This window comes from Syngnathoides biaculeatus, chromosome 23 (genome assembly GCF_019802595.1).
Source record: "Syngnathoides biaculeatus isolate LvHL_M chromosome 23, ASM1980259v1, whole genome shotgun sequence".
NCBI classification, from domain to species: domain Eukaryota; kingdom Metazoa; phylum Chordata; class Actinopteri; order Syngnathiformes; family Syngnathidae; genus Syngnathoides; species Syngnathoides biaculeatus.
The window spans coordinates 8,616,232-8,643,115 of NC_084662.1; the positions used below are offsets into that span (position 1 = coordinate 8,616,232).

At 45.7% G+C, this 26,884-nt stretch overlaps 1 protein-coding gene and 1 pseudogene across 1 annotated transcript; one reads left to right on the forward strand and one right to left on the reverse strand.

Annotated features, from left to right (window-relative positions):
- The window catches only part of LOC133496240 (inactive serine protease 35-like), a 62,320-nt pseudogene that overhangs the window by 12,804 nt on the left and 22,632 nt on the right, over positions 1-26,884 (reverse strand).
- On the forward strand, positions 1,100-9,244 carry LOC133496241 (terminal nucleotidyltransferase 5A-like). The gene is made up of 2 exons (XM_061811571.1): positions 1,100-1,891; positions 5,974-9,244. Exons 1-2 carry the CDS (start codon positions 1,490-1,492, stop codon positions 6,790-6,792), a joined length of 1,221 nt encoding a protein of 406 aa, XP_061667555.1. The 5' UTR covers positions 1,100-1,489; the 3' UTR covers positions 6,793-9,244.

A 26,884-nucleotide genomic window follows, 5' to 3' on the forward strand; every position in this document is an offset into this window, starting at 1 on the left:
TCTCGCCCGAGTACAGCTGGGATGGGCCCCAGCACGCCCCCGACCCCGGCGATGAGAAGCGGGACAGAAATTGAATGTATGTTCAATTACTTGCCGCCGTCGTCTTTTTAATTGTCAGGGTGCAACTTCTAACCCTGTATTTCTTTGTTTTCAAATGACAAATTCAAGGGTGTGCTCATCAGAATTTTGGACAGATCTTTGCAGAACTGAACAAATATTGTGCTCTGACAATATAAGCACCGTAGCTGCCCCCCACCCCCACGCCCTCACCAAAAAGAGCAGACTCTCTTTTTACAGGAAAATAACATGAATATCAGCAATATTAGCAATTGTTGACTAAAAATGAGAGCTCCACCCGCCCAACGAGTCTGATCCCCGGCAGCCAGCCCCCACGTTGAGCGGGGGGAGAAAACTAAATTACATGATTACTTTGGCAGGTGGAGTGATCAGCAATCGTTGTGCCTGTGCTCCCAATTTTCACTCAAATGCATCCGTGACTCCAAAAAAAAAAAAAAAAAAAAATGTCACAACAACCCTACGGGAACATTTGAACTTTATTTGGCGTGAGTCAGAGGCCGCGTAAATGGTTGCAGTCGTGCGCTGGCTCATGCTTAAAAATCACTTTGAACGTGACTGTGCCGTCAATTATAAAAGGGTGTGCGCATTTGTGCAACCACGTTGTCAACCTCGCTCCTTTTGAGTTCCCCGCTAGAAGGGGTTTGCGTTGCACAGGTTATAGGTGGTGAAAAAGTGAATTTATCTATCTTGGTCTCACTTGGTTTTATACATATAAATAATATAAAATAAAAATAAAATATTATAAGGAGGACTTAGAAATGTCATATTTTTCCCCATGTATAATTATTATTATTTTTTTAATCAGGGAGATTATGATATTCTTGAGTTTTCCCCACTGAGAAAAATCTGATGTGACCGGGCTCAATAAAGGTGCGGCAACCGTGTAGACCCGCTCCAACCCAGTGTAGAGGTGCCACTTGTCAATCAACGCGATCCCGCCCCCCCCCCCCCCCCCTCCTCGGAGGCAGACCGGAAGATGGCCCGATTTGTTTTTTTTGTTTTTTTTTTGCTCCCCCCTCAACTGCGCCACCTCCAACTCGATGGCAAAATGTGAGCGTTCGGTTAAAACACAGCCGCTTGAGCAAAGAAGGTGCGGCAAAGTCGATTTTGCGCTCTTTTGAGACGTGCGCCAAAGCCGACGGGACGTCATGGACGGGAAAGTGCGCTTCTGGAGGTGAAGAAACGCGCCGCGTGCGTAAAAGTCCGCAGAAATCCCGCAGAGCCGCCTCGCGAGGCGGCGCACGCTGACGAGCCGCGGGTCCAGCTGCTGAATTCAATTTTGTCTTGGGGAGTGTCGAGGCAGAGCCAGAAAAGTGGGACGGAGTTCAGACTCGACTCTGCCGCGTGACGGAGAAGTTGCCCCCGGCGACTCTTTGCGGGACTTTCGAGGAAAGGCAGCGTCTCGAGAAAGATGGACGAGAATGCCGACGGAGGGGAGAGCGTCAACGCGAGCGTGCTGAACTGGGAGCAAGTGCAGCGGCTGGATGCCATCCTGGCGGGCTCCATCCCGATTCACGGCCGCCGGAGTTTCCCCACGCTGGAGGTCAAGCCGCGCGACATCGTCAGGGCGGTCCGCAGGCGCATGGAGCGCGCGCAGATCCACGTGCGGGAGGTGCGGCTCAACGGCTCGGCGGCCAGCTACGTGCTGCACGAGGACAGCGGCCTGGGCTGGAACGACCTGGACCTCATCTTTTTCACGGAGCTCAGCGGGGAGAAGGAGTTCCAGCTTGTCAAAAAACTGGTGCTGGACTGCCTGCTGGAGTTGTTGCCCGAGGACGTCAACAAGGCGAACGTCACGGCCTTGTCCCTCAAGGTAAATGTATATGCCCACCCTGTGGTGGTGGTGGTGGTGGTGGGGGGGGGGGGGGGGGGGTGCATGAGGTTTGTGCGGTCGGGAGTGGGGGCGTTAGGACCGGTTCTGACATTCTGGACCATGCTCGTTTTCTGTCAATAACCATAACATAAATCCATCTCTTTGGAACGACACACCGTTTCACTTTCGAGACCAGCGAGGAGGACCGTAGAGTTTGCTTAAAAAAGGTGGTTATCAAAAGTCCACACACCCTTGCGAAAACACCAGGTTTTGTAATGTAAAAAAAAAAAAAAAAAAGTTTTATGCTAACACTGACTGTTCATAATTCACTCCACTTTGACTAAAGCCCGAGTTTTGGTGGTCTTCGTGGTTCAGCAGTGTTGTGTTTGCACCAAAGATTCGGGTGTCTTTGAAATTATGATCAACAGGTTTGACCTGGGTTTCACTGGACCAAAAATACATTGGACTTCAAATGTGCCTTGGATGAATGTTTTTTTTTTTTGTTTTTTTGTTTTTGATAAATTTTTAAGACGAGGATTCATTTTGCCACCTAGCCCCACTCCCCAAACATACGAAGAAGACGCTAAATTATTGTCAAATGCACTCAACGGCCAGTACTCACCAGAAATTCCAGCCGCTTCATTTTTGCCGTCGGCCGTCTCGTCTTCTCATCTTTTTGTCAATTTTTGATCACTGGAGGTCTTCATAACGTCACTTTTGTGTTGCTGTTTCTGTGCTTTATAACAACTGTCCTTATCGTGTTTCTTTTGAATGCCTTGGAAATACTTTTGTAGCCTTCTCCGATGGTGCGGAAGCGTTCTGCGGATCATGGCTCGCAACCTGAAAAATGTTAAAGAAAGCCCACTAGAACATCTGGACTATATCTGGGATGATCCGAAACTCATTTACACGAGAGTGGATGAATTCTTCCACATTTTTGGGGAGCAAAGATGAGTCACAATGCACCACGTTTACTTAGTTACACTTTTTGGATAATTTGTACTTGTCTCTCGGTTAAATGCAACGTACTATTTATTAGAGCTACGAAGAAACACTTCTTCTTCCTCACACTGCTGGCTACTCCTATTTGTCAGAGACTTCTCCCTCGGTCACAGGATTCTGTTTCACCAATCAGACGTAACCACAAGCGACATTTTACTTCACTTCTCTAATCAAACGGAGCCAGGCAGCCACATGACCGCACGCGCAGTCTCCGAGCCCTCGCAGAGATGCAAAGTTTTTAAAGTAACTTACGTGAAGCATCGCACGCAGACAAAAACACACACAGAGCATATTACTGCTGCAAATAAGTATATGAACACCTGCCAGTCAGCAAAAATTCTGGCACCTCAAACATTCCGCTGACTATTCAAAATTCAAAGCACCTGTTTGAGATTGTTAGCGACATAAATACATCTGTCCACCCCACACGATCAATAAGGCTCCAACTACTAACATGGCGAAGACCAAAGAGCTGTCCAAAGACACCAGAAGCAAACCTGTAGACCTCCACAAGCCTGGAAGGGGCTACGGGGCAATTGCCAAGTTGCTTGGTGAAAAAGGATCAACGGTTGGAGCAATTTATGGAAAATGGAAGAAAGTATGACTGTCAATCCGCCTCGGACTCGGGTTCCAAGCAATATTTCGCCTTGTTGGGGTATCAGTGATCCGAAGAAAGGTGAGGAATCACTCCAAAACTACGCGGGAGGAGCTGGTCCAGGACCTGAAGACAGCTGGCACCGCTGTTTCCAAGGTCGCTGTGGGTAATGCACTGAGATGTCATGCATGGCACGGGAGGTTCCCCTGCTTAAGTCAGCTCCCGTCCAGGCCCGTTTTAAACTCGGGCCAAGACCATTTGGATGATCTGGAGCAGTCATGGGGGAAAGTTATGTGGTAGAACTTTTTGGTCTTAATTCACTCACTGTGTCTGGAGGAGGAGGAAGGATACGAAACCACCATCCCTGCTGTGAAGCATGGGGAGGTGGGGGGGGGGGGGGGCATCGTGCTTTTCTGCACGACTTCAGTGTATTAAGGAGAGGACGACCGGGGCCGCGTATTGCGACATTTTGGAGGACAAACGGTTAAAGATGGGTCGTGGTCGGGTCTTCGAACATGACAATGACCCAAAGCACCCAACCAGGATAACCAAGGAGGGGCTCCGGAAGAAGCATATCGAGGTTCTGGAGTGGCTGAGCCAGTCTCCAGAACTAAACCCCAGGGAAAATCTTTGGCTCTCAGCGACAGCCCAGAAACCTGGCTGTTCTAGAAAAAGATTTATGCGGAGAAATGGGCCAAAATCAAAGCCTACGGTACCAAATAACACATTTTCACAGGTGTTCGAATACTCTTTTGGAGCAGTAACATACAAAAAGATTATTTTAAAAGAAAAACATACACTGTGATTTCTGGAATTAAAAAAAAAACATTTTTTAGATTATGTCCCTCGCAGTAGTGTTAAATTTCAGACCCCCCCCCCCATGATTTCAAAGTGGGAGAACTTGCAAAATGACAGGAAGTTCAAATACTTAAGTTTCCTTAATTAATAATGACAATAGATGGCAGTGCAACGAGCATCAAAGCAATAACTAATTTTGCACATTTCCATTTAATATTTCTATTTGATGTTTGTGCTTTAAAACTGAAATGAAATTATTTAGATGTATACATACTTTGAGTCAAAGTAAATAGTAAAAGTCTTAATTATCATAATGGTACCCTGTTGGTTCCCCCCCCCCCACATCAGTCAAACGGCATTCGAGGTGTGCTCATGCCTCACATTTTGGCGCATAACAAAGAACAAAAAAAAAAAAGCACATAAAAAAATTGTGGCTCTCTTCACCAAAAATTCATTGTTCATAAAAAGATGGTGTTTCTCTCAAATCCAATTGGATTCAGATCGACATGAATAAGTGGCCATGTGCCAGCAGATGACATTGTGACCAATATAAAGCAAAAACGAGATGTAATTTATATTCCATCTACACGTTTCTTATGTGGTACGATACTTTATGGCAATTTTTAGAGGTCCCTTTTCCTCCCCACATCTTGCAGAACTACATAAAAGAATAAACCAAAAACCCAACGCTAAATTCCTAGCATTGCGGTGTTGATAGGTGAGCCACGTAGCGTCGTGACCTCAGGGTAAAAGGGCGGAAACAAGCCGCAAACCCAAAATCTGTAGAAGATTAAACGTCCATGCTAATGATGATTAGCAGGACTTTTGAGGTGTGGCCTAATAAGACGGCATCGGCTGGTTTGTGACAATGCGGCGCAGGAACGAGAAGCTAGGCTATCGGTTAGTTTATCTGTTAATTACATTGAGGTTGTAAACTTTTGGTGGGGTACACCCTAAACTGGTCGCCAGCCAATCGCGGGGCACTTATAGACAAACTATCATCCTCACTAATGTTCAGATTTGGATTACCCAACCATGCATGTTTTTAGAATCTAAGAGGAAACACACTCAGGCGCGGCGAGATCACGCAAATGCCACATTGTCGAGGCCGGATTCGAACCGGACACCTCAGAACTGTGAGGCAGATAGTCGAACCAGTCAACCACCATGTTTCATGAAAACTGGTCAAGAAATTGGGAAGTTATGACTTAATTTTAATGCCTATTGCTTTGCTTTTAACGGGAACGTCGACCTTTCCAAGATGGTCGCCTCTTACGCACATTAGCGGCCAGGCTGCTGCAGTGCGCAGGCGTATTCCGTCTTCATTTCTATGTTCACCACAATTAATTGCACTCTATTTGTGTCAGCATAATTACCAGAGATAATTGGGAATACACAAGAACTCGCCTGGGAACACGAAAATCACACAAAAGAGTTGCGTTTGCAAAGTGTTACGTTCTGGGGAATGAAAGTCGCAGGTCAACCACAGCATGTGAAAGCAAACTGCGGATGACCTGACCTAATCGGCCTGTTTGGAATTGTCTGTTTCTCACTGTGGAGAAAAAAAAAAACAACATTCACAGGGTTAGTTTTACCTTTGTACTTGAGTCATGTTATTTTAAAGTAACAGTACTTTGAGTACACGATTTAGTCTCGAGTCACAACCTGAATCCTGTTCTTCTTCCAGGAGGCCTACGTGCAAAAGCTGGTGAAGGTGTGTAACGACTCGGACCGCTGGAGCCTGATCTCGCTGTACAACAACCGCGGCAAGAACGTGGAGCTCAAGTTTGTGGACTCCATGCGGCGACAGTTCGAGTTCAGCGTGGACTCCTTCCAGATCTGCCTGGACTCGCTGCTGCGCTTCTACGATTGCTCGGAGCACCCGATGTCCGCCACCGTCCACCCCACCATCCTCAGCGAGAGCCTCTACGGCGACTTCCCCGCCGCCCTCGACCACCTGCGCAACCGCCTCATCTGCACCAGGAGTCCCGAGGAGATCCGGGGCGGCGGCCTGCTCAAGTACTGCCACCTGTTGATGCGGGGCTTCCGCGTTTCCTCCGACTCGGAGATGAGACTCCTGCAGCGCTACATGTGCTCGCGCTTCTTCATCGACTTCCCCAACTTGGGCGAGCAGAAGCGCAAGTTGGAGTCCTACCTACAGAACCACTTTGTGGACCTGGAGGGCAGGAAGTACGACTACCTGAGCATGCTGTACGAGGTGGTGAAAGAGAGCACCGTGTGCCTGATGCCCTACGAGCTCAGCCAGACGCTCGGCCTCATTTCCTCGCTGGCGTGGCGAGCGCAGGCCGAGCAGAACGCCATCCCCAACGCCGCCAATGTCACCTGCTTTTACCAGCCTGCCCCGTACGTCTCCAACCACAATTTCAGCAACTACTATGTGGCCAAAGTCCAGCCCTTCTTCGCCCGCCCGCCCTCACCGCCCCACCACTACATCCCCCCCCCGCACCATCCGCTCAGAGCATCCACTTGGCTGCCCTGTAACTAGAACCTGCACTGTTGCTGTGCGATTGTGAAATTTCTCAAAAACACGCATCGGTTTGTTGTTCCTCTGTGACTTGAGCTAAACCAGTATTTCTTCAACTTTTGACACCAAAGTACTAGTGGCCAACCTTTTTGCGTTCATCAAAAAGTGGCAACGGCTTTATTCCTGAAAATGACAGTTGTGTACCTCGCTTTGCCTTACGAAAAAGTCAAATTGGCTAAATGCTAACCATCAGTACAAAACACCGTTGACATGCTAACGGCTTGCATCGAGAGTTGTTTTTTTTTCCAAGACCGTTAATGACACAGGCATATTCTTTAACGTTATATCACAGCATATTTCTGAGTCACGCTCTTTAGTGGAAGAAGTCTCTTCTCCATCCGTGTCTGCATGACTGTACAACATCATACCGATACGCTAGTTTGAGTTACGACTTGTCACGGAACAAATTCAGCTAGCCTCTCATTTGATATTCGTCTTTTAGTTCATTCATAGTTAATTTAGTTCAATAGTTCTCCGTGTACAACTAGAAAAACCAAGCGTACCACTAACACTGAAAATCAGCAATTTGTTTTTTTCTCTGACCCTCCAACATTTTTGCTTACTATTCTCATATCCGACACGTAGACAATTCACATCCTCTTTTAAGGAGTGCAAGGATTGAACGGGAGCGATGTGCTCGCGACGACGTTGAGTCACGGTCCAAACCAGCGGGAACTTTCTGTCGGTGACCATGTGACTCTTTTAATAACTCAGAAACAGGGAAGCGACGACCATTTACACATCCAAAAGGTCGACAAGTGAAAAAAAGCAAAAGCAGTGCACATTTTAATCCATCAGCGCAACTAAGTGCCTCTTTAAAATAGGAAATAAATATCAAAGGGAAAAGTGTATTTTTGCAATCTCTTTGGGAGCGTTGAGGGTTTTTACAAGTGCGTTAAGTGGAGTATTTGCAAACAATATGGATCAGTGAACAAAGTTGACCTTTGCGGAGTCAGCATTTCTACACCGAGGCATCAAGCGTTTTTTTCTTGTTTCAATATTTCGTTCTACCTCTGCTCTGGAACACGGGCTGATTATCAAAGAGGAAGTAATGACAAACTGTACGGCAACACACGGAGACAATTGAAGGGAAGCGGTAGAGTGGTTTGATAGACAAAAATGCTGATACGAATAAAATTTAAGGGGAAAACAAAACAAAGGCAGTTTCATTTCTTTGCTGGGTCGAGATCGCTGCAAAATGACGACGTCGCCACAAGTAAATAACAGGCTTTTCCCTCACAAATTCACATCTACTGTAATTTCCGGCCTACAAGCCGCGACTTTTTTCACACGCTTTCACGGTTTATGTGATGATGCGGCGCTAGTGTTAGCGCACCTGGTTATAAGCCTCAGTACACAGAGAGTTTAACGCCAGTGCCGCGCTAATGCTAGCGCCGCGTTAAACCGAGGCTAATAACCAGGTGCGCTCTGTCGGCCGGGAATTACGATACTTGTTTTAGTTCACATACGAAAATGGAGAATATCAAACCAAAATGTTACTTTGAAAACTATTCACTTCACTGTGAATTCAAATCTACACAAGTTTGAAAAGGCCTGGCGACCAATCGGGGGAACAGAATCAAATATGTCGACCGGACATGCGTGGAATCGCGTGCAAAAGGGGCGATTGGTTAAATGCACCATGCTCTCGTTTTGAGATTGCGTTAAAGCGGCCTCTGCCTTCAGGGGTGCCCACACTTTTTTTTTTTTGCTCTTGCGATCTACCAACATCGGGAATCGGGGGGTATCGCAGGGACTGCCGTGGAGAAAGAGAAAGACCAGAAATAGGAAGCCAGCTTGCTAGAACTCTCCCCTATGTGTACCTGTGCAGTGAGTGACATGTCAGAAGAGGCCAGGATTGGTCGAACCTGGTGTCAATCAAACTGCCAGCGCGACTGATGTAGTTGCCACACTTGAATCAAGCGATAAAAAGAATAATAACCTGACGTCTCTTTTTTTTTTTTTCTCAACATGGGTTCACTCGATCAACCAAAACTGACGGATTTAGGCACCCCTCCCGTGATAATCGGTGCGCTCCGTTTCGCGTCAGTGTTTCCAAGCCGCGATTCCCATCGAGCTCACCCGTCACTTCATGTTTACCGTTGCAAAAATAATAGCACTTTCTATCACGAAAACACTTTCAAATAAAGTGGGTGCGAGTCATGTTACGGTGTGCTGTTTTCTCCAACGTATTTCTCCATAACAAATCCAAATTTTTGTACATTTGACCTTTTTTCTGGTTGCATTTTGTACATTTGTGATTTGCTGCGGGCCGAAAAAGACGACCGACGGCCGCAACGACTCGCAGCCGCGGATTGTGATCACCGCGTGTCATTGTTTGCGTTTGCTTTCAAGATTTTGATGATGATTGTATGTTCTGAAATGTTCTGATTAAAATCTAAAGACCACTGACTGGGAGTGCATCAATTTCCTACGACCCCTAAACACTTCACCGTCAATTTGCGAGCCAAGTAAAAAAAAAAAGTAAAAGTCACCGTGGAGTCAACGCTCTTAGGTGCCCGCACATGGCCACCGCGGCTTAACCTGAAGGATTTCCCTCGGCGTGACGTCACCGACAAGCCGGCAGCCGTCATTGGCGCATTAGCGTGCGTTGGTACGGATGTGCTTGATCGTGTTACTACCAGCGGAGCTTCGACCTCATTGGAGATGCGAGCTAATGGATAGCGAGGCCTCCAGCTGTCACTTTCCCTGCTCGTAATACGCATTGTTCCAATTTTTTGGTTTTTTTGCTTTTACACTTTTCACTCATAGTTTTTCCATGGACTTGCTGGATGAATTTAAGAAGGAACTCAAAAGTCCGCCACGCACCGAGCGACATGGCCAAAGCTGAGAATCTAGCGCATGTTTTTAAGATTTAATAAAAGTGAATGGCGATGGCGGTTTTACATGTGAGTACAGGGCGTCCTCGGTCTACGACAGATCCGTTCCCACAGTAGCGACTTAACTCGAACTTCGACTGAAGTCGGATTCTACCATTGAAGTCACAATTTACATCAAAATAGTTTGAATAGCAAACAAATACATTTAAATAAAGAAGATGACGTACTTAGCATGACTGCTGAGAGGTGGATGGAGAAGAAGAAGAAGAAGAAGGGGAGGCTGTGCTGAGCTATTGCAAAGGAACCTGGTCCTCAATCAAAGAACCTTGTTTTGTGATCATTGTACCCGACAGAGGGACGGAACCCTTCATCACACGCGCTAAAATACGGGCTTTGTCTTTAATAATCGTCACCACGGTCGACCGACTGAAGCCTTGGTGGTGTCTCCTTTCTCCAATATTTTCATGATCTTGAGCTTCATTTCCATAATCATGGATTTGATCTTGGCCGCAGAATGATTGCTAAAAGACACCGTTTTCTTCTTTGGGGCCATCATTTCTGAAAAGGAGGGCGGAAAATGCGAAGATTCTCCCGGCGCACAAACACGGACAAGCGTTAGCAAGACAAAATGGCGGACGGGGGACAGAGGTTGTAAAGTCGAAACGTCTTAGGTCGAGACCGTCTTAACCCGAGGACTCCCTGCACTGTGAAGGGCACGGCAGTTCTTTTGAGAATATGAAATCACTCGAATCACGTCGTTCAAGATTCGTTCAATAGATTCATTCATTGTTCTTTTTCATCAAATGAGGTTTTCATTTATTCATTCTCAATGAGTCATTCGCGAACATAACAACGCCAGTCAGTAAATGCGAGGGGCTCACTTAATCATTGTGTGGGTACGAGTCCCCAACTGTCATTTACTGTACGTGGCGGACCTAAAATGCAAAGTAACCTGAACTAGGTTGACCTCTGACCTTTTGATTGGACATACTCTAATGCTCAACGTTTCAGGACTTATTGAACGACTTGCCGTTCTCAAATAAGAAGCGAAACGGTAAAATGGACAACAGATGTTTGCTTCATAATGGAACAAATACATTTCCTGGCTCAGTTAGAATGATTAAAAACAGTTCATCGTGCTGTTCATATTTTGACACGATGACACCAAACAATTGATCAATCGGACCGAGCAGGAAGTCCCGAGGAGGAAGTGGCTACCGCGTGTTACAGATTGCTATCAGCAGAATCGAACAAAGATGGAGGGAGACCGAAAGAGTCGAATGAAAGCAACGACGTGGACGTCCTCGGAAACGTAAACAAAACAATTTTGCTGTCAGCTCCATGTTCGAGAACCGAAAAGAACCGTTGGACACATGCGTCCAAAAGTTGAGAGGTCAATTTAAGTTCACCTGTAAGGGTTATGGTTTCCATAGCGCTTATCCTCACCAGGGTCACGGACTTGCTGGAGACTCTCCCTGCTATCTTTGGGGTGGTACACCAAGAACTGGTCACCGGTTTGTTTTGAAAGCTAACCCAACAAAAAAACGGCGTTTCTCATTAAACACGTTTACGAGTCATTTGATGATCTTACCACGTAAACATCAATGATCGCAGTGATGAATAAAAGAAGATATGCAATGTCATCCACTGCTCAAGAGGCCGAAAACGGGCACCAAATATCGAACCCTGCCAGCCTCCCCCTCACCCACTGCGAAGACGGAATCTGATTATCATTCCTCGCTACGTACGCTGTCACACTGTGCCGAGATTTGCTGCCCACCCGCCGATGCTCACTCTTGAGTTCGCTGGACAGAAGAGCAACAACAACTAAAAAAAAAAAAAAAAGATGCAATCCACTTCCTTATCGAGGGCTCGACAGGAAGTGAGGAGAAAGGATTGAGGTGTTTTTGCAACAACGAGGAAACGCGCTGACCGACTAGCGCCGGCGGATCAAGCGCCAATATTTATAGCGTATGTACGGTGTCTCGAGAGGACGGCTGGGCAGAGGAAATGTGTAATCGCATTGTTTGCATTTAATGAAAAAAATTCTTACAACGGAAAAATACAAATAGTCCGTAAACATGGCGCTGCTTTAAAAGCAACGGTTTATCTGTCATCCAAATATTGGGGTACACCCTGGACTTACAACCAGCAACTCGGAGGGCACATACACTATAGACCAGGGGTCTCAAACATGCGGCCCATGGGCCATCTGCGGCCGGCGAGATGATGTTTTGCGGCCCCACCTTAATATGAAAGTGTAACGGTGGTGCGGCCCTTGAGTTTCATATGGACGGCACTTTTACAGTCTTGAGTGCGGAGCAGACCAATCACGGTGGGGTAGCTGGTTATGGCCGCATAAGTCCATGTGCGCCCGGTCTCAGCCAGACTCCGCCTCCAGCGGCCCCAAGTTAAATTGAGTTTGAGACCCCTGCTATAGACCAACATCCACACCTATGAACAATTGAGAGTTCAATAAACTTAACTTGCAATTTTTCGGAATGTAGAAGGAAGCTGGAGCACCCAAGGGAAAAGCCACGCAAGAGTGAACATGTAGACTCCACTTCCTGGGGTTCAAACCCAGAACCTCTGGACTGTGTGGCGGACTTAAAACGACGTTCAATGCGTGGAAAAAATTTGTCTGTCATGGAGAACCACAAAGGTGCAATAAGACACGTCCAATTGCGTGTGTGTAAAAAAGACGCTGACAACGACCTTAACCTTGAACAGGCGATAGTAAGTAAATATGGCGCCGTCGCCCCGTCTTGAATGAGAGTCCTTGAGCGTGTTATTCATTCAGCGTTTGGACTTAAGTGCCAGAATAACCCACAGGAAAAACAAAAACAAAGAAAAAGCAGAACACTTGCAAAGTTGTTCCTGAGGCGTACGCCGGGGGCATTTGCGGTGCCCACACAGAAGTTTGGTGCGACTTCGTTTGTGTCTCTTGTGTCACAGCGACGCATTCCAGACCCAAATCAGTAAATGAAAATCTGCAATTTAGAGAGATCGTCCACAAAACCTTTGTAAAACATACCCAAACCAGATATTTGTATCTTACCAAAGTCTGCTAACTCAATGCAAAAAAAAAAAAAGTAATGTAAAAACGCCATAGACATGCTAACTGAAACATGCATAGGTCATTATAAACATTTAAACAATTGTTACTTTCAGAAACACGGAGCACCAACGCAAACAAGCAGCATAGACAAACATCCATCCATCCATTTTCATAGCCGCTTATCCTCACAAGGATCACGGGGAGTGCTGGAGCCTACCCCGGCTGTCAACAGGCAGGGTACGCCCTGAACTGGTCGCCAGCCAATCGCAGGGCACATAGAGACAAACAGCCACACTCAAAATCACACCTAGGGGCAATTAAGAGTGTCCAATTGCACGTTTTTGGGACGTGGGAGGAAACCCGAGTGCCCGGAGAAAACCCACGCGGGCACGGTGAGAACGTTCAAACTCCACACAGGCGAGTCCGGGATCGAACCCGGGTCCTCAGAACTGTGAGGCCAACGCTTTCCGGCTGAGACACTGCGCCGCAGTATAGACAAACACTCATAGATATATAGTAGCTGTTTGCGAAAATGCAGTACCATAGTACCACAAAATCATCTTCTTGCTGCTAATTCGACGTTAGTTCTGAACAACGGGGTACTACACTCTCGATTCGGATCTACGTAGCTCTGTATGTAAAAAACATTGAAAAAAATATTGATTAAAAATCCGCAATATAGCAGTAATGCAAAAAAAAATTCACACCGATTTACGGCCATTTGGGGGTTCACTGGATAGCCGCATCCCCCATACCGATAAATTCGGTACTCGGCATTCGGTAGAAAATGGAGTATCATTCTGGGGCGTTTGTCGGCAGTATTTTTTTTTTTTTTTTAAATTGGAATGATGTATAAGGTATTCGGTACGCATATGCGCAACATCGCAGTTCCCACCAAATGTTGGCTCCGAAAGCAGACGAGCCAGCTGACGCTTCCCGCCCGGCGTTTGCTGCACGTGAAGGCGACACGTGGCGGCGGGACTCGATTCGCGACCCGGGCTACTCGCACATCCACCAAAAGATTCCTTTGTAATGTGTAAAATCCCATCTTTGGCTCATTAAAGAGGAAATGATGATCAATCCCGCAGCGCCTCAAAAGGCAGCTTGCGCGCAGGCCCCCGCGGCTCGCATTTGCGCACAAGTCCGACGCGCACACACTGAGTTACTTACATTCAAACGCGACAGGAAATGTAAAATCCGACGCGGTCATCATCGCCGCGTACGCGCTCTCACACGTACACAATCCAGTTATGTTGGCGCCGGACCAGTTGGAACGGCAGCGAGGCCGAAGAGTCCAGTTCCTCCCCGGCCGAGATCAGAGGTCAGCGAGTAAATCAAAACAACAGCCAGACTGTGAGAAACAACAAGTGTTTGCGCGTTCGTGTGTAATCGGGGATGACGAGGACGTAACTGGGTGGATTTTATGATACATTTTTGGCTGGGACGCAATATGAGACGGTACATACATACAAGGTAAATTCACAAGTTTAATTTCTTGAACAAAACTAACATTGTACTTTCGCGCGACGACTCTGAGTGGCTCGGTAACCTTCAGTAATTGTAGTGATTTTTCACAGAGGATAAAGAAATATTTGGTAGCAGTCATATAATCTGTCTACATGTATGGCTGCACCGTTTGTGTTCAAACAGCTGTTCATTCTTAATAAAAACTAATCATTAAAACTGGGTGGATGTGTGTGAATTTTATGATGCATTTTTGGTTGGGATGCAATATGAGATGGTGCATACATACAGTGGTGCCTTGAGATACAAGGTACATTCACAAGTTTCATTTCTTGAACAAAACTAACATTGTACTTTCGCGCGACTACTCTGAGTGACTCAGTAATCTTCAGTAATTGTAGTGATTTTTCACAGAGGATAAAGAAATATTTGGTAGCAGTCATATAATCTGTCTACATGTATGGCAGCACCGTTTGTGTTCAAATAGCTGTTAATTCAAACTTTATAACATCGCCGCATTCATGCTATTCGTTAGCCCGTCTACGGCATTTCCTATTGTGTGTTAGCATTAATGTAGCAAACTTGAAGTTGCCTGCTTGTTTTGAATGCGCAACGTGTAAATCTCGCTCAACACGACGGCTCGTATCGTGAAAAAGCTCAAAAGGTCAGGTCACTAGTACCCCAAGGCACCAATGTAGTAATTCTTCACATTACGGATAAGTGAATCCTTACGACCTTGTGTGAAAGGAGTTTGAAGAGAAGCCCCTTTTCTTTGTTGCCAGTGCAAAAAGACAGATGAATAAAGTCATGCTTGGACGAGGTGGTGTGGAAGAACACCACCAAATGCCTTTGGGATGAACTGGAACGGAGACGCGATCACAGCCTGCCCAAGCCAAAACGTTAAATTCTGATTCTTGGATATGTCATGGATGGCTTTTGTCTCCAGTTGGAGACCCGTAATGCTAGGAATACAAAATACGCACAAATGCAGGAACACCCACAGCATTTCCCACAGACGTTTTACAAATGAGAAAGTTTGCCTACAGCGGAGTAGCCGATTTTTAACAATCGATTTCTAAACTTTCAGCAAAGCAGATGTGTCTTGGAGGGTCATGGACCCCCGGCACGGAGGCGGACCCAAACGCAGGACTTCGAGGCAGAGGCATAATGTTCAATGGGGTTTATTCCGGAAAATGGGTCATACACGGCGTAGCAGTCCGACAAGGCCGAGGCACTGAAACCCTGGGCTAGGCGGGATCCAAACGACATGCAGCAAGGTCCGATGACTGTGGGGCAAACTAACAAACTCAACGGGACAGGATCACACAAAAGGGCACAGAATCGCTGTGACTAGGGTTACTCTAACTTACGCGTAGAAGCGGAGAGTCCCACAGGCAGTGAATGCAACTCACTAACGCAAGGCAACGAACTGGCAAATGCCAGTGCTAAAAACTTCAACTTAAATGCAGGTCTAAATTACAGTCCGAATGTGGAACAACTCCGACCGGTGACAGAGCAGTGGCCAACCCTTGTTCATGGTATTGGAGTACCAAGACCAACCTGAAAAAGCCGAAGAAGAAGCGAAAGAAGCTAGGCTAACTTTTAGCTTATATTGCTAACTACGTTGTCGCAAAACCCTACACGGGGAAGTACTGATCAGATTTAACGCTACCGACCACTTTTCGAGCTGTCATTTACTGTATGTGGCGGGCCTAAAATGCACCGTAACCTGAACTACGTTGACCTCTGACCTTTTGAATGCACATATTCAAATGTTCAACGTACCCAAAAGTACATAAACACACACAAGCACACAGACTAAAATTTCTCATGGACACACTCCAAAATCTGTGTGGCCAAAAACTCTAAACAAAATATATATATATGTATATATATATATATATATATATATATGTATATATATATATATATAAAATTGTAATTTAGAGAGGTTTTATCTTCAATAGGAAGATTTCAATTTCAGTCCCCGCGACACTAGAAATCCAAGTACAAACACATTCCCACAGACACGCTCCCAAAACCTGAATAAAGTCTTCCCAGAAGAGCGGAAGCAGTTCCAGCAGCGGGACCAGGTGTCCCGATACTTTCGTGCGCACTGCGCGTGTGTGAAACGTCGCTCTTGAGTTTTCGACGTGATTCATTTTCGGACCGCGTTGCTATTAGAGATCACGGAAAGCAGCTGTAAGCAAAACTGAAATCGGTCTGATTATAAGGCACGACAAAAATAATAATACTAATAAGTCATACTTGTTGGATCAAGCGATTGCCATGAGAGTTTTCCGAGACATCAGATGCCAAACAGCCGTCTGGGCCGCGGCGATAAATCAGACTCATCCACAATCTGAAGTGTTTGCCGGCTTGTGTAAACGTCGGCCAGTTGGACGGCGGCCAGCGCTGCAACAGAGATTAGCCTGTTTCGGGGCGGAGAGCGGCCGGCCTGCGGCAACGACAGCCCGGGATGTGGAACCGGACACGCGGCGGTGGAAGCGATTGGCTTGTTTGCACGATAGGAACAGGAGTCTTTTGCTTCAAAAAGACAAGTTCAATAAAATACAGTAGACAGGCGGTGTGCAGATTCATTTCTTTCAGGAAGTGTTTGGTCCGGAATTGGATTCATCGGGTAGCGGGTCAAAGTAACCTCGGAGGACCCGGCGGGTGGGCGAGCTCCTCTGAAGTTGAACTTTGAGGCCTTTCGGTGCTCTTCGTGCCGCGTCTGCGAACTCGCAAAAAAGTTTGTGATATTCAAGCTTTCCGAGTGAAAGATCGGGATGAACCCAAAATGCGCTGGAACTTTTTTTCCGGCGTGAACTTAATTTGAACTTCTTCGACCAACGAGCGACACATTTCCAAGGAAAGTCCACCCCTACGACTTTCTTGGACCCTTCCGGTCTCTCTGTTACAACCTGCTGATGACACGCTCGAAGATCATCCTGGCTGATAAAGAAGATGCGCTAAATACCAATTGTAATCATCCATTCATTTTTTTTTAGCTGCTTATCCTCACAAGGGTAGTGCCGGAGCCAATCCCAGCTGTCAACGGGCGGGAGGCGGAGTACACCCCGAACTGGTCGCCAGGGCACATAGAGATAAACGGCCGCACTCACAATCACACCTAGGGGCAATTTAGAGTGTCCAATTCATGTCGCATGTTTTTGGGTTGCGGGAGGAAACCACAGTGGCCACCCGGAGAAAAGCCACGCAGGCACGGGGAGAACATGCAAACTCATCACAGGCGGGCCGAGATCGAACCCGGGTCCTCAGAACTGTGAGGCCAACACTTTACCAGCTGCTCCACCGTGCCCCCTTGACCAATGATCTGTACAAGTCATTTAAAATGGTAGGGTTGCACAAGTCTACACACCCTCTAATATCTCATTTCAACTGAACCGTGTTCAGAATGAACTGCCACTATCTGACCCCCCCCCCCAAAAAAAAAGTTTGTTTACAGTAACATTTTTCAGATTTTTTTTTTTTTTTTTTGCTTTCTCGCAAATCCAAAAGGTTTTCTTACAAAACCCGAGTATTTGAAACTACCTTGACCAAAACTCAACCGAGCTCAAAACATCAGGCTGGCAGTGTTCCATGTGTCCAAGAATTCTGGATGCGAGTCATAAAAGTTCCAGGACTGGTGTCACAAAATCTAGGGAGGAAAACCGGAGTGCCCGGAGAAAACCCACGCAGGCACTGGGCATGCAAACTCCACACAGGCGGGTCCGGTCACACCGGGAACGAGCTCGGGACCTCAGAACTGTGAGGCTTTACCAGTTGACCCACCCGTGCAGACAATTCTAATCAAATTCATTTATGAGTCATTTTCCACCCTTAAAAAATAATAATAATGATAATTTCGTCTTCATTTTGCTTCTTGCCAACCTGTTTTGAACAACAATGGCGCCTGCGTTATTATCATCATCATCATCATCATTGTGGTTAATGATTTATGTCCGATTTTATGCAGGGCGCTTATTACAGCTACGGTTGTCGTTGAAATGTTCCACAGATCAAGACAACTTCAGCTGCTTGTTTGAGAACCGCAAAAAAAAAAAATAAATAAATGAATACTGAAACATTGAAGATTTAAACTTGTACACTCAAACTTTGATCGAAGGTCAAATTTAGTTTCGCCGGGAATTTATCGTTGGCTCGTTCCGAAATTTCTTCGTGAGTAGCGCAGCAGCGTTCACGGGAAACGCGTCAGAAAAGCGAACTTCACGGACGGTCAGGGTCAGAAAACTTTTGTTGACTTTGACCTGTACACCGCAATTTCCGGTCTACAAGCAGCAACTTTTTTCCCCACACGCTTTCAACTCTGTGGTTTATGCGGTGATGCGGCGCTAGCGTTAGCGCAGTGCTAGCGTTAGCGCGGCGCTAGCGTTAAACCAGGGGTGCTCAATGGATCAAAAGGGTTAGGGCAGTCTTGGTTGATTGTGGGATGGCGTGCCAAAAAAAAAAAAAAAAAAAAAAGCATCAGCCAGTGTTCCCTCTAAACTGCACACATGTGCAATTGTGCAGATATTCTGCGTTGCGCGCAAAATAAAAAATAAACCAATGCAAATTGAAAGTATAACACAGCTATTCAGTTTGTGGAATTTTGCAATGTGATTCAACGAGTGAGGGATGGCTGGTTGTTACATCCAACGGCGCAATTCACATAGTAAAAAAAAAAAAGAAGCCACTGGTTTCTTTTAGGCAGCACATGGAACTTTCTCTAACAACTTACACACCCCCTCCCCGCTCTTAAAGACATACACTCATAATTACAAATGTTACAGTACTTACGTAGCCCATCAATGTCTTTTATAATGACAGCGTCCACCACCGCTGCTTTAGTTAGCAACACAATCTGGGCAACGTAGAGCAAAGTCGAGCTCGACGTGCTGCTTATGTTTACTTTCGATATTAATGGAGAAAGTTAAAAAAGAAATGCCGTTGTTTTAAGATGCAACTACTGTCAGAGTATGTGAATAATCAAAGTAAAAGTTATTAAACTGGGTGAGATTTTCTCTTTTCTGAGTGGGAAAGGCGAGGTTTGAAGCCAAAGTAGAAAGTGCAGGATGAGATGGCGTGTCATTTTAAAATTCCACCTTGGCACAGCCTGATCCGGGATGAAAGCACAGGCAATACAGTGCACATAAAGATAATTCTGTATTTTAAATACAGGCGGGAACATAACATTAACCTTAAAGCGTCGGTAACTCGCGTGAGGCTTCCTGCTTGAAAAGTAGATCTTGGGGTAAAAAAAAAGTCTGGGCACTCAACACTTTCTGTGTACCGAGGCTTATAACCAGGTGCGCTCTGTAGGCCGGGAATTACGGTATATACACGCACACGACTTATTTTGTTGCTTATGGACACGCGGCAATGTAATCCCTACTATTTTAAAGTCAAAACAAAACAAAAAAACTCCCAAACAAAGGCCTGATTTAAAGTGCAAAGTACTTTTTTTTTTTTTTTTTTTTACTCAGAACATTGCAAAACGGGGCGAGTGCGCCGACAGAGAAAACTGCAATAACACGGACAAAAAAAAAAAAAAAAAAAAAGAGATGAAAAACCTCAGTAGCGTCCGCACCAAATACTGTACGGCCCTCCCTGTGACTGGATTGGCAAAAGCCGCGTCCCAAAATAACCTTTTCTACTTTGAGGTCGCGAGCGACGGGGCTTAGTTTTTAAAACTGGGTTTGATTTGTACCCAAAGTGTGCCAACACGCTGCAGCCGTTTGCGGCAAAAAAAAAAAAAAAAAACAAAGTGTTACTTAAGAGTTTTTTTTGGTGTTTTTTTTATCCTCGTTACGCCGTAAATCGTAGCTCTCGCTTTTAAGCTGTTAAGGGAGAAGTTGAGCTGCAGATCAGGAAATGAAGCAATTAGCAAGGACTGGAAACAGCACAACCAAGTCAAGTACTGACCACGCGTGGTCTGGGCTCATATCAGCCAACGTTCCCACCGTGACGCTGCAGTGGACTTTTGCTCTACTTCACTTTTGAGACCCATTTTATTTTAGTTATTTTTTTTTTTTTTACAAATGTTCAAAAGGTGAATCAAATGATCATACAAGGGTAAAAAAAAAAACAAAAAACAGGTGCAGCAATCAAAATATTTATCCATCCATATTTTGGGACGGAAAATTGAAAAAAAAAAAAAACAGTGCGAAGATTGGGAATGACGACAAAACAGCTGCCGGAAGAGAGAGTGTGGGTGGTGGTATGCATGGTGAGCAGAGAGTGAAAGATGGGCTTGCAGACACAAGATAATTGCCGAGGGGCACCTGACAAGGGGGTGGAAATGCCGATCGAACGTGTTGATCAGGGTGCACACTTCACCTCTTCACCTACGCGCCCAAATTCTACGAAAGAAGAACCTTCTCAGAACTTTGCAATCAGTTATGACAATAGAAGGATGGTAAACATCACCGAAGTGCACGCCCGCGTTAAATACTTCAGCGACTCAGGAACAGTTGAGAAACAGCTGAACCTGCCTGCTATCGGGCGTCAAGCGCTGATGAGGATTAGAAACTTGGCAAATTATCGGTATTGAAAGCGTGCACATGTGTTTGCGCGCACATCTGCGTGCGTTTCTGCTTCCAGAACCTGAGGAGGCCGTAAATATCCGGGGATGGATTCGTCCCCGGCTGGTGACGGGGGCCACGACGAAAAGCCCCTTCAAGGAAAACGACGCCGTTTGCATTGAAGTTTGGATTTCGAAGAGGAGATACGGTGGAAAATTTAGCCATCCATCCATTTTCTTAGCTGCTTATCCTCACAAGGGTCGCGGGGAGCGCCGGAGCCTATCCCAGCTGTCAACGGGCAGGAGGCGGAGCGCACCCTGAACTGGTCGCCAGCCAATCGCAGGCCACATACAGACGAACAACCATTCGCACTCACAATCACACCTACGGGCAATTTAGAGTGTCCAATTAATGTTGCATGTTTTTGGGATGTGGGAGGAAACCCACGCAGGCACGGGGAGAACTTTTAAACTGCACGCAGGCGGGTCTGGGATCGAACCCGGGACCTCAGAACTGTGAGGCCAACACTTTCCAGCTCCCCCTGATGGCAAATTGATTTTTTTCAAATTGCTTTCAAACTAATAGCTTGCCCAAGCATGAAATTGAACAAAAAGTCAAATTTGTTAACAGGTGTCCATTTCTGTACGTGAGAAAATTCCATTCTTTGGTTATGTAATCGATCCACGATTCAGAAGTCACTTCATAATGCCAAAAGGATAAAGGTAAGCAGAGCTGCAGGGTTAGCTACTTCTATCCGACCTTAGCAACGGGGATAATTTGTGTTTGATGAGATCTTCACTGCATGTGAAACATACACCGATCCACAAAAATAATCACCGAGTATCGTTCGGCGGCCCGTCGATGAAGTGCTGCCCCCACGAGTGAAAACCCAATCCGAGTGCCCCCGAGAAAAGCCGCGCAACCGCGTGGGGGATCCTGAGACCAGCACAAAAAATGGCTGGAAGCCAACAAAGTACGCAGATCGGCGTGCTGCCCATCAAAAAAGCCGCAAAATGGAAATACCGCGTGGTACAAATACCGCAAACTGACGAGGCCTCGACGAGATACTTCACCGGGCGTTGTGGTCGCGAAAGCCGTCATCAACATTTGCATACATACATACATACATTTTGCGCTCGCAATATGTCAGACGTGTTTACAATGTTTTGTAAGCCGTTTCACCGGCTTGAAATATTTTTGTCACGGGCCACATTGTACTTGCGGTTTCGCTCAAAGGGCCGTTATGGCTGTGAAACGATAAAAATCTTTAACCGCCTCATCATTTTTACAGATGAAATTCATGAACTAGTTTTGGAATCAGAAGTCAAGGGTAATGGGTTTGGGAACACAAAAATGCTTGTAATAGCTCAACGTTATCATTTATGATATGACCATTTGAAATTTTGGAACAGACTTGAAAAAAAAAAAAAAAAAAATCACAGAAACTGATACACGTGATTTGCCTCTGTGGGCCACATAAAATCATGTTGCGGGCCAGATCTGGTCCCCGGGCCTTGAGTTTGACACCGGTGGGAGACGTAAAACTATTTTTTTTTTTTTTTTTTAAAAAGGAGGTAGCCTGTCACTATTGTGGATTTTCACCTATTCCTGGGAGCGCCTGGAACGGAGTTCCCGCGTCAAACGGGTTTACCGTATGTCTGCTTAATATATTCAGCGAGTTGGATCTTGCCGAGTGTTTTGAAGCGGAGGCTTATTTTGCAACGGGGGGGGGGGGGTAGAAGGTGGACTCTCCTTCGTGCAAAAACATCCAAGAAACATCGTCAATCAAAGGCTTTTGTGTCCGTAGGTGGTGTTGAGGCATGCGCGGACCGAGCGTTGCGTCAACAGTGCCAGCCAGTGAAGTCAAATACCGGCAGGAAGCGTGAGCGTTGTTGGGAGGCCGTCCAAATGGGGAGGGGAGCCAGACTGGAAGCCCACGTTTTATGATTATACATTTGCACAGCTGGGAATTGGGCAAAGTCCGTCCCGCCAGTAAGGAACTCGCAGTTTCCAGGCGGGGACCCGTTCACATGACGGAAACGGGTCGGGATTGCCGTGAGACGACGACCGGCTGCACATGGTACGCTCGAGCGCTTTCTGCTTCAGTAGGCAGGGCGGTTAATGGCTTTTAATGACACCAGTCAGTCCTCAGTCAACAATTTTATGAGGCTTATTTTAAAATATTTCTTGTGGACACACCTCTGGAAAAATCCACTTTCAATCCAATTTTGTATGGGTTTGTTTTAACCGCACTTAAATGTATTTAAAGTCCTGCACAACAAAGACAAAAAAAATCGAATAAAAATAACGCATTGTGACGTTTGTGTGCATGATTGTGCCTTTAAGGGGCGGGGCCTGGTGGGCCAGCGTATGAGGGTCTGTGCGTAAGCTATGGCTTCCAGTAGGGGGATTATTGTACTGCGACTGAGGCGCTCCTTTCTCACAAAACTGAAAAAAATCTCATTTAAAAAAATTATATATATTAGTTCAAGAAATTCCAAATTTTGGAAAAATAGATTTGAAATTTAATCTTCCGAATGGTTTCACACAACAGACTCACGTCGGCCGCGGGCCACGTTGGAGCTATGGTTTCCCCTCAGACGGCCGTTAAAATATTTAATCGCTTCATTTTTAAACAAGAAATTTATGAACCATTTTTCAAAGGGTAATGGGTTTTTGAACTACTGTTCATGTTTGGGAACAAAAAAATGTCTGAAATATCTCATTATCCTGTATGATATATGACAATTTGGAATTTGAGTACAGATTTTCACAAGAATCGCGGACGTTGACACACGAGATTTGCCTTCGCGGGACACAAAAATCGTGTAGCGAGCCAGATCTGGCCCCCGGGCCTTGAGTTTGACACCTCTGGACTAAAAGGAATAATTTATTGAACTTGCAGCATTCACACACTATTTCAATCATAACCATCACGAGTTTCTACTTGAATTTCTTTGGAGATTTTGCATTGCAGATGAATTTGTTCATGACCACATTTTTTTTTTTTTTTTTTTTTTTGGTACTTTCAGTACCATGGAAGGAAGAAATCTTTTGCACAACTTCAAAAAGGGGAAACAAACTCTCTCCCTGGCATGTTTACAGTTAGTCAAATGTTTTGAAACTGTTGAGCATGGTAAAGAATTTTGGAACTGTGTAAGAATGCAATTTGACTGATGTTTTTGTTTGCAGCCAATTCAATAAATGAACATTTTCAGTCCTACACAACCTGTTAAATGTCATGAAAATGTTGTGCGGATGGATTTGGAGTAGTGCATTTTAATTTATTTCACCCCCCCTCCCTCAAAAAAAAAAAAGTTATTAAGAGGTTATTCCAAAGTATTTGGATTATATACTGACCGTTGCTAACTTTCGTTTGCATCGACTATTCGGGAAAAGTGGAGAAAAATTATCATTTGAAGGATTTGGAAAGCACTAAAATAATATGTATACAAAAAATATTTAAAACTAATACATTAAGGCTTATGTGGAGAGGTTTCACTTTATCTCTGACAGCGTGGCGTGATCAAATGAGTCCTTCAAATAAAATAAACAAAAATGTACTACGAATAATAAAGGCAAATTTAAAAAAAAAAAAACTCCAGATCCGCCCCCACCCCGAGAGGTTTCTCGCTTCCACATTGCCCATGAAAGCAGCATTATAGCCGACAACCCGTCCCCCCCCCCGGCCCCCTCCTCTCAGGTGCAGCTGGGTCTCGTGTGATCCGCTCGAAGAGGGCGGGGGGGGGGGGGGGGGGGGGACAGGAAGCGAGGAGGGTGGGCCGTCATCGTACCGACAGCCGGTCGGTTATCTGTGAGCATTTGCAGATTTATGTGAAGTCTTATGGTGACCGGCCAAAATATGAGACACGCATGGACACTCTGCGAAGAATTTTCAAGCTGTGATTTAAATTTTTTCATGCAATTGTTTTTTTTTTTTTTTTTTTTGCAGTATACAGGCAAGTCTGAATTTATTTATTGTGCTGCAAATGTTCTACTGGAAGACGTGCAGCACAATTAAAAACAAGGAGAGGCAGAGAAGGTCCTCAATTAAGCTCGAGTAATAGTCTTTGTTCCTACAGAGGAGAGAGAATTTATGACTGCGAGTATTATTTCATGCAATTTATGTGCGCTGCTGCTCCGTGCACGATAAACTGGCCGTTGTTTGGTTTGTCATTAAGATCCACAATAATTTCCTTTAGCCCATCTATGGCGTTTCCAGTTAAAAAGGGAATTTGTTAGACCAGGAATACTTAAACAGGTTTAAATTTGTTTCAATAAATTATGATTTGTACAAATATTCACTGAAAGGATAACAACTGAGTAAACTTCAGCTTGCAGCCGACGCCAGTGACGTCACGGACGCGACGGTGGTGAGTTTACAAATTCAGCGTCACGGCGCCCTCATTCGGGTCTCTGATCACTTCGATTTTCTACGAACAACTTCGCACGACAAGAAAACTGAGCAACAAGAGGGAATAAAAGTGGACTTCCTGTAAGCCAAATGCAAAGTGGATTGTATACTTTAATTAGCCAGGCCCCAATGACAAGCATTGTTACATTGTAATAGACAACACACTTGCCGGATTGCCACCTGTGGCAAAAACCCGCCTGTGTGTGGTTGAGTACGGTTCCGACACCTCATGCAGTCGGTGAGCGGCCTCGAGAAAGCCTGCAAGCACCCGGCTATAGGTTGGCGTTTACGACATCGTAAATATTCGCACGTGCTCGACACCGACCACTTAACACCGGCCTCCGTGTACGGACAAAGTGCGAGCAGGAAATGAATGTTTTAGTATCTGTTATGTGGGGTGCAATTAACCCTGTAAGTGCCCTTGGAAGTGGTAGCAGTCACATATGATCTGAGATTTTCGCTCCATCCGTAAAAAAAAAAAAAAAAAAAAAAAAGAAATGCAGCTCGTTTTCATGCTAAATGTGGCGTTTAGTCTGGAAAATGCCGCGGCAATTATCCTGCCCCAGATGGTTTACAAGCAGGGCTGTAAAAGTGAACCACCCCGACATTAACGCGACCCGGCATGCGGGTGCTTCACAGGAAGAGGCCTGTGAGCGTTGTGCAATTGGACACGTGACCCGAATCAGGTGAGCGAGGCAGGAGCCAGGTGCGCTGACAACTTGAGCGCAATGCACACGTCGAAATGAAGTTCAATGGGTCAACGAATGCATCCCGTTTGGATCAAAACAGGAGCCATTTTGATGAAATGACACCTTAACAAGCATAATTATGCTCGGTTTTAATTAAAAGCGCCACGGCTAATTATCCTCACAAGGGTAGCGGGAGTGCTGGAACCAATCCCAGCTGTCATCAGTCAGGAGGCGGGGCACACCCTGAACTGGTTGCCAGCCAATGGCAGGGCACATGGAGACAAAACAGCCGCACTCACAATCACACCTCTGGGCAATTTAGAGTGTCCAATTCATGTTGCATATTTTTGGGATGTCTGAGGAAACTCAGGAGAAAACCCACGCAGGCGCGGGGAGAACGTGCAAACTCCACACAGGCGGGTCCGGGATTTGAACCCCGGTCCTCAGAACCGTGAGGCCAACGCTCTTAAAAAGTTACCGTGCCGCCCTTTAAAGAGTCTCTAAAAGTTATTTTCAACAGACTGTTTTGCAAATAGAGGTTGCAGACTATTTGTAGGAAGTCTCTTTTCTGTGTCGGCAGCTGAAACGGCTTCGGCTTGAGTTTACCTTCACACTGCACACATTGACCCACGCAAGCGGCGGCAGCATTCACGGGAAGCGCGCAACGTTGCGTGATGGAGCGGGAAGTGGCAGCTGTGTGCGTGCGCGAATCCGCGCGTGCGCACGCCGACGTCCACTTCTCCGTGTTGACAAAGCAAACACGGTCATCCCTGACGGTCCACAATTAAGTTCCCATTCATAAATCAAACGCAAAGTTAAGCTTTACGATAACAATGGAATGAATTTGCCAATGTGTTCATTTGTCTTGGAATTTTTGTTCATATTTTGGGTGTGGGGGGTGCAGTTTCATCAAATACTGGTGGGTAGTCATTATTACTGGAAACAGATGCAACGTCTGGAGTTAAAAGCCAAAGCATGAATTGCATGGTGATGTGAATTCGATCAAAAGTGAGCATTATAATGCTCTACAGATCATTAAAAAAAAAATACATATCTGGCGAGAG

Coding starts and splice junctions, on each gene's coding strand:
- LOC133496241 (XM_061811571.1), top strand. CDS start 1,490: ATGGACGAGAATGCCGACGGAGGGGAGAGCGTCAACGCGAGCGTGCTG. Junction 1,892..5,973: donor TCACGGCCTTGTCCCTCAAG/GTAAATGTATAT, acceptor TTCTTCTTCCAG/GAGGCCTACGTGCAAAAGCT.